General features: G+C 40.3%; 1 protein-coding gene across 8 annotated transcripts in view; it reads right to left on the reverse strand.

The window, feature by feature from the left end:
- Positions 1-13471, reverse strand: part of DOCK8 (dedicator of cytokinesis 8) — a 238314-nt gene that overhangs the window by 47418 nt on the left and 177425 nt on the right. For all 8 annotated transcript variants that reach the window (XM_056522784.1, XM_056522774.1, XM_056522767.1 and 5 more), the window contains 6 exons: positions 11421-11559; positions 11213-11314; positions 8926-9021; positions 5985-6219; positions 1891-2055; positions 1224-1384 (listed from right to left, as the gene is read on the reverse strand). In XM_056522784.1, coding sequence (XP_056378759.1) covers positions 1224-1384; positions 1891-2055; positions 5985-6219; positions 8926-9021; positions 11213-11314; positions 11421-11559 — 898 coding nt within the window. The remainder of the gene's footprint in view (positions 1-1223; positions 1385-1890; positions 2056-5984; positions 6220-8925; positions 9022-11212; positions 11315-11420; positions 11560-13471) is intronic.

The following is a 13471-nucleotide window of genomic DNA, read 5'->3' on the forward strand; positions in this document are numbered from 1 at the left end:
CCACATAGTTTACTCTTATTAAGATTAATCTGTACCTTGGCTGGTGTAACATACTGACATGCCCACTACTCTATGATCACTTTGAACAGAGTGGAATTGTTAAACATAAAATACACATTATACTGTTGGCCAAGCCAGCTAGAATCATCTGAGTCAACATAAATAGAGCAAAGTATGGCTAAGTAAAATAGGTATCTTTTGTTAACCCTTTATCTGAGTAATGTTGTAAAGCAGGCAAAAAACATTAGACAGCTGTCCGTCAAATACTAGTTACCACAACAGCTATTCCCACCTCCATCTCCTGCAAACATTATTCGAAGGGAAAGGGAAGAAAAATAGCTGACAATCACGAAAGATATATCTGTCTATTCGATGTGTCCCATCCCCTGATGATGCTGCATATGTGCAGAAACATGTCATGGTGCGCTAGAATAGCAATCTGCTATTTTAATTTAAGTTAATCCAGGCCACTCTAACTGGTAAATTTGTTGGAAGTTCGGACTTCCATTTCTTTTACAAAGTGATTTATAAAACACAGTGAAAAAAAGTGTGAACTCTGTAAAGATACATTTAAAAAAAAAAAGTCATTTCATAATCTAGAGATAGTAACTGGCCCCGAGTTTCTAAAGTGAAACTGTCATTTAAAAAAACTTTTGACATGTCACAGAGACATGTAAAAAGTTCTGATCAGTCCAGGGCTAAGTGAGACCCACACTGGTAAGAAGAAATAGAGGGGATAAGCGCTCCTTGTCTCGCAGCTCTATTATAAGTATATTGGTCAGCAAGACAAAGAGCACTGAGAGCTGGGAGGTAAAGCATGCTACCACGCACTTATCCCCACTCGTTCTCCTGATTGAGGGGGGTCTCAGCACTAAGACCCCGACCGATGATAGCTTGACAGTTTTTTTTACATGATCCATTCATTTTCATATCTTATCTAATTAGATAATGAGATAAAAGGGAAGATTTATCAAAACCAGTCCAGAGGAAAAGTTTCCTAGTTGCCCATAGAAACCAATCAGATAACTTCTTTCATTTTTAACAAGGGCTCTGAAAAATAAAAGAAGCGATCTGATTGGTTGCTATGGGCAACTTTTCCTCTGCACAGGTTTTGATAAATCTCCCCCACAGTGCTGGTTCCTTAGTGGGGCTTTATTACCTTTTTACATCACCAAAGACTATTAAGTATACAAAATTATGATTTCATGACATGCCAGTCTCACCTTGGAGGACATGATACTTCTGACCTCTTCATCTGCACTCTGCATCCCTGCAATATCTGGATTACTAGAGCTCATTGTCCTTGACTGGACCAGCTTAGAGCCTACAGTAGAAGCAGAGGTGCGGCCAACTGTATTGTAACGTATATCGACCATATTTCCACCTATATAATGAAAATGTTGCAAAATGTTTACAAGGGTTATAGTTTTAGTCAAGGATAGATAGATAGTCACTTGATGTGTCAATCGATATCAGGGTTTGAAAATCAGACTGATGTCTAATGTGCAGATAGAAAGGTCTATAAATGAATAGGTGCATTAAACAGAATGGGTTATACATGGCAATAATAATTTTCTCTCATATGCAGATGCTGACTCTGTGTTTGAAGACATACAACGGTAAGGGTCTGTTGCTGGTCTGGTCAGCTTTACATCTATTACAATTTGCACATCAATATTGAGGTGACGCTGGGCACCACTGACGGAGCAAGTATTGAATGCAGCTGGGAAAATTGTGGGGTAAAAGTCCTTGCAGACCAGGGAAAGCAGGGATGCTTCACGTATAGATATGTACAGGTACAAACGCTTCAATTCTTCCTTCCTTTTATTGAAGCGTCAATTACAATATGCATTAGTTATAAAAATCAGTACATTGGTGGGGAAACAGTACCTGCTATATACATGTCCTTCTGGACATCAGGAAGACGGAATACGTAAAACACATATGATGCCAATAAGCTATTTCTTCCATGCTGGTCCTTGCTGAGGTCTTTACTGTTATGAAGGCTACTCACTATGGAAACCACTGATTCAAATGTAAATTGGGAAAAGGTAGCTGCAAATAGATAATACATTTATTTTAAACATATAGATCAGTACTGCCATCTTCTGGCATAAGGAAATGCTGCATCTTCAATTTATAGAGGAAATGAAGTGACACGGCTAGTTGACAAGAGTCTGATTATTTGAACAACAAAACCTAAATGCATTTAAATAATATTATAATCCCAAGATAGATAGAAATGTCCTAAGATCCCTCTAATAGCGAATACTAAAGGTACCTGTGTGTAGCGATATTTTCAGGATTACAATATATTTATGTGTTAAGGATGAATAACAGAACACAACCTAAAAGAGGACCTGAGGCCAACCCTACAAAATGTGATACTGCAATATGGCTCATCACCTGATCTTCACTCCCATTTTTAAAAATTAAAGGGGTAGTTCAGTTAATAATTTGTATCTATTATTAGTTTCCTCCTTCAGAGTTTTTTTATTTTGGCAAGAAACATCCATTAAAAATTTACACTCCTTCCACCACTATTCCTATGGTGCATTGTCATCAAAACCCTTGTCTACCTCCCTTCTGGCATCTCCATCTCGGCTGCTGTCCCTCACACGACTTAACTGCTGAAACTTCCTTATGTGGGGAATTTATGCTACCTAATGTGGGGAATCCATGCTACGTAATGTGCAGAATCTATGCTACCTAATGTAGGGAATCTATGCTACCTAATATGGGGAATCTATGCTACCTAATGTGGAGAATCTTTGCTACGTAATGTGCAGAATCTATGCTACCTAATGTAGGGAATCTATGCTACCTAATATGGGGAATCTATGCTACCTAATGTGGAGAATCTTTGCTACGTAATGTGAGGAAACTATGTTACCTAACATGGGGAATCTATGCTACCTAATTCTAGGGGAACTGCTGCCTACCTAATGTTTTTTGTTTCTCTTTTGAAAACTACAACTCCCAGCATGCACTGACAGCCGAAGGGCATGCTGAGAGTTGTAGTTATGCAACAGCTGGAAGGCTCATTTTGGAAACCACACTCAAGTGGTCTCCAAACTGTGCCCCATCAGGTCTTGCAAAACTGCAATTCCCAGCATGCCCAGGCATGCTGGGAGTTGTAGTTCGGTAACATGTGAAGGGCCAGATGTTGCCAAACTACAATTCCCATCCTGCCTGGACTGTCTGGATTTATGTTTGGATTTCTCTTCTGTCACGACCACAGTGCTCTCTGCTGACCTCTGCTGTCCATTTTAGGAACTGTCCAGAGCAGCATATGTTTGCTATGGGGATTTTCTCCTGCTCTGGACAGTTCCTAAAATGGACAGCAGAGGTCAGCAGAGAGCACTGTGGTCGTGACAGAAGAGAAGTCCAAAAAGAAAAGCATTTAATTTGTAGTATACAGCCGCTAATAAGTACTGCAAGGATTAAGATTTCTTAATAGAAGTAATTTACAAATCTGTTTAACTTTCTGGCACCAGTTGATTTAAAAAAGGAAGGGAACAATCAGGAGGGCAAAAAGGTTTATTATCATGTACAGGAGATACAAAGGTCACAGTAGAATAATAGATTCAAGGTTAATGTCCTATGCTGATCTGAGTTTTTTTTATTACGTTCGTTGGAAACCCCTTTAAGTTCACGCCCATCTGACTGAATTGTCAGACAAACTATAAACCCTCATATCTCAGGAACAGTTGGGCGTATTTAAAAACTGTAAAAAGGTGTGTTGTTATGAGGGTACCCTAAGCTATGATATTAAAATATATTTCTGGGTTGGTCACAGGTCCTCTTTAAAGGTGAAAACGGTTGTAGCAAGATTATTCTGCTGCTTCTGACCTGCTTACTGATTGTTTCTGCTACAAAGAATAATTTTGGGCCCACATCCGCACTAACTTAGATGTTTCTGCTCACTTTCTCCTGGGCTGTGGAACGAGGCAGGGGGGCCCACTATCTCCCTTCCTTTTTGCGCTAGCGGTTGAGCCTCTGGCAGCAGTCATTTGCAGTGATCCCACTATCTGTGGTATCCCCAGGGGTTCTATTGTAGAGAAGGTTTCCCTTTATGGGAACCGGGAAGTGTGCTTGAGTGAGTGCTTGATTGTCTGTCTGTGCTGGGCCTTCTCCAGTCGAGTCTCAGATGTGCCCTTCTTTACTGTTGACGAATGTTTATGCATATCTTTGACTTCCTGACCTAATTGTGGAGTGGGTCTCTAGGACCTACGGAGGCTGTTGTTTATGTTCTTTTAACCTTGTTGGTAATGTCTGTTACTTACATGGCAAAAACTAAGTAAATACTTAAAAAAAAAATATATAATAATTTTGAATAGAAAAATTTCTTAAAAATATACCAAAAAAGTTAGGGAAGATATACAGGCGAGATTAAAAGGTTTACCCAACCAAATGACACCTTTTCATACTTTTACTTTATGCATTTGGACATCTGTAAGAGGTGTGGTACTACCCTGCTGGTAAGTTGCTGACACTTGAGCAAACATCATATAGAATTCTGGAATTGTTATATAAAGGTGCAACATTTTTGGAGGTTACTGTCAATCTAGGTGGTACCATGGTTGCCAAACAGAGTTTTTCCTTTTACTGGATGACAACTTTTTTTTTTTTATCACAGACAAATTATATATAAATAAATAAAAATTATAAGGTATACATGTCTATTGCTCTAAATATTGCTATAAAATCCTTACCAGAGTTTACCCTGAGCTGTAAAATGATGAAAATTTGAATGACCTGCTAAAGTATCAACACTCTCTCTCAACCCTGGATGATAGATAACTGTAGTGTTTACAGTCTCAAGAAGAGCTACCCAGCTTGTTGGTTTTCATTACACTTGCTGGGCAAAGTTTCTTGAACAGTGGATAAGAACAGAACGTTTTCAGTCTCTTACTGAGGGCTTGAGTTTTGGTTGTACCCACCTGAACCTTCTGTGCCACTATGGTCTATGCTACCTCCTACCACAGCATGCCCTGCTTAGGTAATATATACGCTAGGTTGAACCAGCCACTCAGCCATGATAAGTCATTACCCATTTCCATCTTGACCAACTCGTGCCATGTATAATTAATGCTTACACCACACTTGCATGAATGCAGTCCATTTAGGTGCATCTTAAGTTCAAAGTTCACACAGTCCATATAGGGTTACAAAGTCAACTTCATTTATTGTTAATGGGGGCTGCTAGAGATAATACTGTGCTCAGCTATCTTCAGCACCTCCAAAAGACAATAAATAGGGTGGGGGTGTGCACGTGTGACTGCTGCTCCATTCCAATCTCCTGTGGATAGGGTAGTAATAACCTTGGGACAACCACTTTTGGTGATGATCTGAAACAATGTGCAGCCACTGGCTCCCTTGCAACAGTTTCTCAGACTCATCGGCCTTTAAGACTCCTCCTGCCCCTCACGGCTTCTAGTTCCACCACCTATCTCACTTTTCTCTGTTTTACATTGTCCTCCCACAGTGGTTCACAGGCTTCAATCTACCCTTTTGCTGTTCCCTTTCTCAAAGTCCATCTGCATGCTCCTTGGTGGCTGCCTAGACCCAGATCTCCACCCAGTCTTGCAGCAGTTCTTACCGGCACTCATTACCCTGAAGCGCCAAATACACATGTTTATAAAAATGCACCTCAGGACCATCTAAAAGGCATTGAGGCACAGTGCTTTTAGCTTCACAACATCAAATGTTAAGACAGATGCAATGTGCCAGGTAATGGCCACTTCTGACATCTTCTTTTCAGGAATCCCAACTAACACTGCTGAGACAATGGTTCCCCAGCTGCTATTTTACGTTCTAGGTGCTGCTCAATCTCTGTATGTACATGGCATACACAAAACAATTTTAAAAACATTACAACACATCACAATTAAAGGCACAGAAACATACTTTTCAACAGTTCATTACAACACAACATAATGTAACAAACGCCTTACACGTCTTAGTAGTACTTATGATTTTACCTGTTTGCCCTCCAATCACCATAGGTTGTACAGTAAGGTGAAAAAGTTTGTCCAAAACAAGATGGAGGAAAAGCACCAAGGGCTCTAGTTGTGAGGAACACAATTGAATTATGCTAAGTTTAAGTTCATGTTCTAAGGAGTTTTCTGTGATCTTTTGATCCAAGACCCTGATCGGGAAAGTCACAGGGCCTTCCAGTGCATGGCAGAGAGTAAAGAATTTTTCCAAGTGGTTGTCCTAAAATATAAATAGAATATTTATCAAGGTCCAGTCAGCAGTATTTAGATTCTGTCCTGCAGCTTTACATGAATTACTATAGTGACAGTGTGTATTCCATGTATTGAATAGTATTTTAACCCCTTAACGACAATGGACGTAAATGTACGTCATGGTGACGTGCTACTTAACGCACCATGACGTACATTTACGCGCCGACATGAACGCGAGCACCGGAGCGGTGCTCGCGTCATGCCCGGCAGGTCCCGGCTGCTATCAGCAGCCAGGGACCCGCTGGTAATGGCGGACATCCGCGATCGCGCGGATGTCCACCATTAACCCCTTCGATGCCGTGATCAATACAGATCACGGCATCTACGGCATTTTGAATGGATGATCGGATCGCCTGCAGCGCTGCCGCAGGGATCCGATCATTCAGCATGGCGGCCGGAGGTCCCCTCACCTGGCTCCGGCCGTCTCCCGGGGTCTTCTGCTCTGGTCTGAGATCAAGCAGGCCAGAGCAGAAGATCACCGATAATACTGAGCAGTGCTGTGTCCTATACATAGCACTGCACAGTATTAGCAATCAACTGATTGCAATGAATAGTCCCCTATGGGGACATAAAAAGTGTAAAAAAAAATGAAAAAAAAAAATAAATCCCCTCCCCCAATAAAAATGTTAAATGTTGTTTTTTCCCATTTTACCCCCAAAAAAGCGTAAAAAAAAAATTAATGCACATATTTGGTATCGCCGCGTGCGTAAAAGTCTGAACTATTAAAGGATATTGTTAATCATGCCGTACGGTGAACGGCGTAAATGTAAAAAAAAGTCCAAAATTGCTGCTTTTTTGTCAAATTTTTCCCCCCAAAAAATTAATAAAAAATAAAACCTAAGCAAATGTGATATTGATAAAAACTACAGATCATGGCCCAACAAATGAGCCCTCATATCGCCCCATATACGGAAAAATTAGAAAGTTATAGGTGGTCAAAATAGGGCAATTTCAAACATACTAATTTTGTTAAAATGGTTTGAGATTTTTTTAAAGCGGTACAATTATAGAAAAGAATATAATCATGGGAATCATTTTAATCGTATTGCCCCACAGAATAAAGAAAACATTTAATTTTTATCGGAAAGTGTACAGCGTGAAAACAAAACCTTCCAAAATGTTCTAAATTGCGGTTTTCTTTTAAATTTTCCCACATAAATAATATTTGTTTGGTTATGATTTTTAGAAGGCGAGGAGGAAAAAACTAAAATGCAAAAATAAAATTGGTCTGGTCCTTAAGGCCAAAATGAGCCTGGTCCTTACGGGGTTAAATTATTCCGATATACTATCTATGACAAAACAGGAATCTAATTTTTTTTTTTATGAATAAAGCTAAAATTATGAGGCAGAGACATCAATACTCTAAATAGGTTATTCAATGCATTTGGAAAGTCTTCAGACCCTATCACTTTTTTCACATTTTGTTATTCTGTGGCCATGTGCTAAAATAAAAAGAATTCACGTTTTCCCCCCATCATTCTGCACTCACTCCCCCATAGTGACAAAGTGAAAATAGAATGTAACAAATATTTAATAATTTATTGAAAATAAAAAATGTTAATACTGCATGGACATAAGTATTCAGACTCTTTACTCAGTGCTTAGTTGAAGCCTTTTTAGCAGAGATTACAGCCTCCAGTCTTCTTGGGCATGATGTGACAAGGTTTGCACACCTGAAATTGTGGATTTTCTGCCATTCTTCTCAAGCTCTGTCGGGTTAGATGGGGATCGTCTGTGGAAGCCATTTTCAGTTCAAGTCAGTGCTCTAGAGTTAGGCCAGTCAAGGACATTAACAAAATTGTCCCTAAGTCACTCCTGCGTTGTCTTGGAAGGTGAACCCTCAGCCAAGTCTAAGGTCCAGAGCCCTCTAGATAACACCAGAGAATCTTGTTTTTCACAGTTTGAGAGCGTTGAAGGTTCTTTTGAAAACTACAGGTGGGCTTTTATGTGTCTTTTATTGAAGAAAGACTTATTGTGGCCACTTAGCCATAAAGCCCAGATCTGTGGAGTGCTGCAGTGATGGTTGACCTTATGGAAGTGTCTCCCATCTCTACACAGGCTCTTTAAGGCTCAGTCAGAGTGACCAGGGCTGTGTCTTTCTAAATCATGTCCAAGCTACTGACTTTACCACAAGTGACTCCGATCAAGGTGTAGAAAAATCTCAAAGATTATGAGAAATAGGAGGCCAAAGGCAAACATCAAGTGTCATAGTAAAGGGTCTGAATGCGGCCTACTGTATCTGAATGAGATGAATGTAAGCATACAATGCCCCCTTACCTAACCTGATGCGGACCCAAGACATTCTTGATTTAAAGTTTATCAGTAAAATCATCAGATTCTATGTGTGGTCTTTCCTATACAGTTTCCTTAAAGGAGTACTCCACTGCCCCAGCGTTTCAGATCACTGGGTGCAGGCTGCGGGGGTCGTGACATCACGGTCATGCCCCTTGTGAAGTTACATCACACCCCTCAATGAAAATCTATGGGAGGGGGCTTGGCAGCCACCACGCCCCCTCTCATAGACTTGCAGTGTGGGGGTGTGGCGTGACATCACGAGGGGATGTGGCCTTGATGTCACAACCCCCGCTGCCCACACCCAACGTTTGGAACAAAATGTTCTGAATGGTGGGGCAGTAGGGAACCCCTTTAAGAGTTAATGTTAGAGACACAATACCTGAGTATGAACTGAAGACACGGCCTGCACTTCCACGTTGAACACCCCCTTGTGACCTTCAACCCATTTAATAGGAGTAGGCTGTGCTGGTAATTTCTGGAAATAATACAAATAACACAGTTAAATGTGAATTTATTCTTTATTCAATAGCATGTACACTATTACCTAGGGGTGGAATTACTGACCAGATTTTTTGAAAGGGTATTTAGGAAGTTCTGCAACATATCTGACAGATATTCGCTAGGAAAAAGATAAGCCTAAGGCTAGGTTTCCACGTAGGTTTTTTCCTGGTGTTTTTTTGGATAACACTGCAGTTTTTGAGCCAAAGCCAGAAGTGTATTCAAAAAGAAGGGGAAATATAAAGGAAGGACTTGTACTTCCCATTCCTGCTAGATCCACTTCCGACTTTGGCTCAAAAACTATAACGACAGTTTTCCAAAAAAACGTCCCAAAAAAAACTGTATGGGAACCTAGCCTTAGGGGTGAATCACATAACAAAGATGTGCATTGGTAAATCTTTTATATTGAAGTATAACACGTCTAGTATCATGCCACTTTGTCTCCAAGACCCTGCTGTACAGCATCTATTTTTATGAACACTGCAGTACCATGTAAAGAAGGCTTTGTGTGGGTGAAAAAGTTGCCCTCATCCAGGCAAAAAAATTTTTTTTTTTGTTTTTGCCTGGAGATCTGGTATAAGATTTTTGGCTTTTCTCACCTGAAAACAACAAGGTATTACACAGCCACAAAGAATGGGCCATGGTGGAACATTCACAGTTTTTGGTTTTTAGATAATGGGTTCCATTCCATAGTGGCTCCTAGGTTGCCTTCTGCTTTGCCTATCTTCGCACTGAATACAGATTGAATGTCGCTAAGAAAAAACTATGGGGTTGTCGTATAGCACAGGGCAGGATGAATCAGAAGGAACCTGACATGTAGATTACTTGGACACTAACAAAGGAAGCTTTTCATTTAAAATTATTTGATCTCAGATATGTATATATAGGAGATAATTGCTTAAGACGTCTATGTCTAGAGGAAAGAAGGTTTATACACCAGCACAGATGGGGGTTCTTTACTGTAAGAGCAGTGAGGCTGTGGAATTCTGTGCCTGAAGAGGTGGTCATGGTGAACTCTGTAAAACAGTTCAAAACGGGTCTGGATGCATTTTTGGAGAGTAATAACATCGCTGGTTATGTATACAGTGGTCCCTCAACATACGATGGTAATTCGTTCCAAACGACCCATAGTTTGTTGAATCCATGGTATGTTGAGGGATTCGTGCAATGTAAAAAGTGCATTTAATACTCACCTGTCCCCGCCGCTCCGGACCGCGTCCTCACCGCTCCCGATGCTGTCCCAGGGGCTCCTGATGCTGTCCCGCTGCTCCGGCGTCTTCTTCGGGATCCTCCGGCTTCTTCCACATCTTCTCCGGTGTCCGGGCCTCGCTTTCTGGTGACGTTGTTACGTTGCTGTGCCGGGACGGCGTACGCAGCGACGTAATAACGATGCCGGAAAGCGAGGCCCGGACCCCGGAGAAGATGCAGAAGACGCCGGAGGATCGGAAGTGGACCCGGAGCAGCGGGGATAGGTGAGTGAACCTGTCCAGGATGCTTAAACTGCTATCCGACAGCAGCTCAAGCATTTTGCACTGTCGGATAGCAGTTAATGCGATGGTCGCGACATATAAAAGCATCGTATGTCGATGCTGACATCGACATGTGATGGCCTCTGAGAGGCCATCGTATGTCGATTTCATCATATGTCGGGGCCATCGCATGTCGGGGGGGTTACTGTACTAGATTTATAGGGACAGAACATTGACCCAGGGATTTATTCTGATGCCATATTTGGAGTCGGGAAGGAATTTTTACCTCTAGTATGAGGGTTTTTGCCTTCCTCTGGATCAACTCAGTAGGGACTCAGTAGGGATATAGGTTGAACTTGATGGACTCCCGTCTTTTTTCAACCTCATGAACTATGTTACTATGACAGTCCCTTTCTGAACTCCACATTCTGACAAACCACCTGCGACTACAGTCCCTAGAAAATTGGATTCACAATTGGATTCACAATTGGTTTGTTAAAAAGCGAAAACTAAGAATTGTATCAGTCTTTCCGCTATACTTTTGATTTCTTTTGTATCTATTCTTGGCTTTGGGTCAAAAAAGTGCAACAAAAACTTCATGTGTGACTACAACCTAATAAAACACTTGGTACCAGGGGCCCAGACCATGAAAATCACTGAGAACTCCATCTACCAAGAAACGTGATCATTTTAGATTACCTCTGGAGAATGCATGGAGTAGTTGGCAGGCATTTTTTCAGTCGCCACAGGGAGGCAGTAATGCCCAGTCTGAAGCCGATCATTCATCACGATTGGCAACCACTAGAGATAAAACACATATGATTTTATATACCATAACCTTAACATGTTATAAAGCGAGTATTTTAAGAGTGTAAATAGGGTAAATTTTTTGACTATTTTCACTTACAGAATATCCAAGAACGGTTTCTACAGGATTTCCAAGTTTTTGCTGGCAGCTAATATGGTAAAATGTAAAGAGGAGATGATGCTTTGCTGTAAGTTTTGCAGGTAGTTTAATTTTAACTTCGTCATAGAAATCAGGGGCCCTGAAATCAAATATTAAATAATTAAATTCATGAATTGCGGTATGAATAATAAGGTTAAACATGGTAATAAGGCAGCTTTTACATCTTACATACACATGATAATGAACAAGGAATATAGTTCTATGTATATTCATAGGGTACAAATGAAAGTATACTGATGGGTATACAGCAGATGAAATAAGTATTGGACACGCCACCATTTTTCTCATTTAATATATTTTCAAAGGTGCTAATGAAAGACCTCTATTATAAGTGGTAACGGGCTAAAACCACTTATAATAGGGGTTTTATTTGCTCGGTGACTTTGTTCTGGTACAGCCTCAATTTTTTATAGTGCAGTGATTGCATAATATTGACCGGTGATCTCAGTCGGTGATAAGCAAAGGTGCTATTGACATGAAATTTTCACCAAATGTTGGTTACAACCCAAGTAATCCACACATACAAAGAAATAAAAATAGACTTAGAAATTAAATTATGTGTAATAATGTGAAATGACAAAAAAAGTATTGAAAAGTATGGAAAACATGAAGAAAGGGAGGTGCAAAAAGGCATGGAAAGCCAAGAAAATGGCTGAAATCTATCCGTAATTCAAAAATTGTTAGTGCAAATTTATATCAGCTGGTTCAGTCCCAACTGATGGCCTACAAAAAGATGTCATTGCCAGGATGTCATTCAAGATACATCTCATGATGGTTAAAAGCAAAGAGCTGCAACAAGACGTTCAAAAACGTAATTGTGGCAAAACATAACTTTGGTGTCATTACAGGTGCATTTCTAAGCTTTCTAAGCTGCATGTTGCAGTCAGTACTGTTGTGGTCATAATACGGAAGTTGAAAGACAATCATTTCACCATAAATTTGCCTCAACCAGGTACTCCTCGGAAGATCTCTGAGGAGTGAAAAGAAAGATGTCTAAATGCCAAGGACCACTTGGCGAGAGCTTCAAAAAGACCTGGAATTAGCAGGTACTATTGTCTCAAAGAAACAGTATTTAGTGAGTAAAACAGTGACATGTTAAATACTTTTTTCTTCCACTGTAAGTGCAGGTATGCTTACTGGATATAGGAGCAGAATGAGTGTGTACATACAGTCAGGATTAAGAGACACAGGTTTCTCATTGGGTACCAGTGTGCTAAGGAGGAACCAGTGCAGGTGTACTAATGGGGTATAAGAGGAGGCATACTGATGGGTAGGGGTACGGCTATACTCAGGTAAGAGGGGGAAAAGATTTATCAAGACTGGCATTTAATATGCTAATCTTAATGAAAATATAAGCTGAAGTAAAATGCCTCAAATTAATAAAGATACCCCTCTAAATAAGTTTAGCACATATTTTACTGTCCATGCACCATTTGCTGAAATCTATAATCTGTAGATTTCTGCCATAATTTTTTTGGGTATGAGTTTTAGTGAATCTGACAAAAACAGGAGCAGTTTCCAAAAGTTGCACAAAATGGGAATTGCACAAATATTTGGTGGGTTTCGGTGCAGTTATGTTCACATGGGAATGGAGAAGGTATGCTAGTAGGTATAGGAGCATGTATGCTCATGGGGTATAGGTTTTACTTTCTGTAAAGTAACTTTTTTAAACACAATTCCTAAAATGATGCAAAAATGATGCTGGTCCCTAAGTTTCTCTACTGTTTTTTGTAACACATACATCAAAGTCCAGTATCCTGTTTTGAAAGTAAGTTTTTTGTAATCTTGGATGCAAAAGCATAATGTGAACAGGACCTAATATAATGGTGCATAAAATGTATGAGAGGAGGAAAAGCATGTGGACAGGAGTTATACTTTAGGGCCCATGCACAGTAAGGAAATTAAACCCAGAATTTCCATGAGGGAATTCTTAGCAAATTCAACTTTCAGCCGCCTCCAATTGTTTTCAATGGGATTCTGCTGCACTGTAA

The sequence above is a fragment of the Hyla sarda genome, chromosome 1, assembly GCF_029499605.1.
Source record: "Hyla sarda isolate aHylSar1 chromosome 1, aHylSar1.hap1, whole genome shotgun sequence".
Taxonomy (NCBI): Eukaryota; Metazoa; Chordata; class Amphibia; order Anura; family Hylidae; genus Hyla; species Hyla sarda.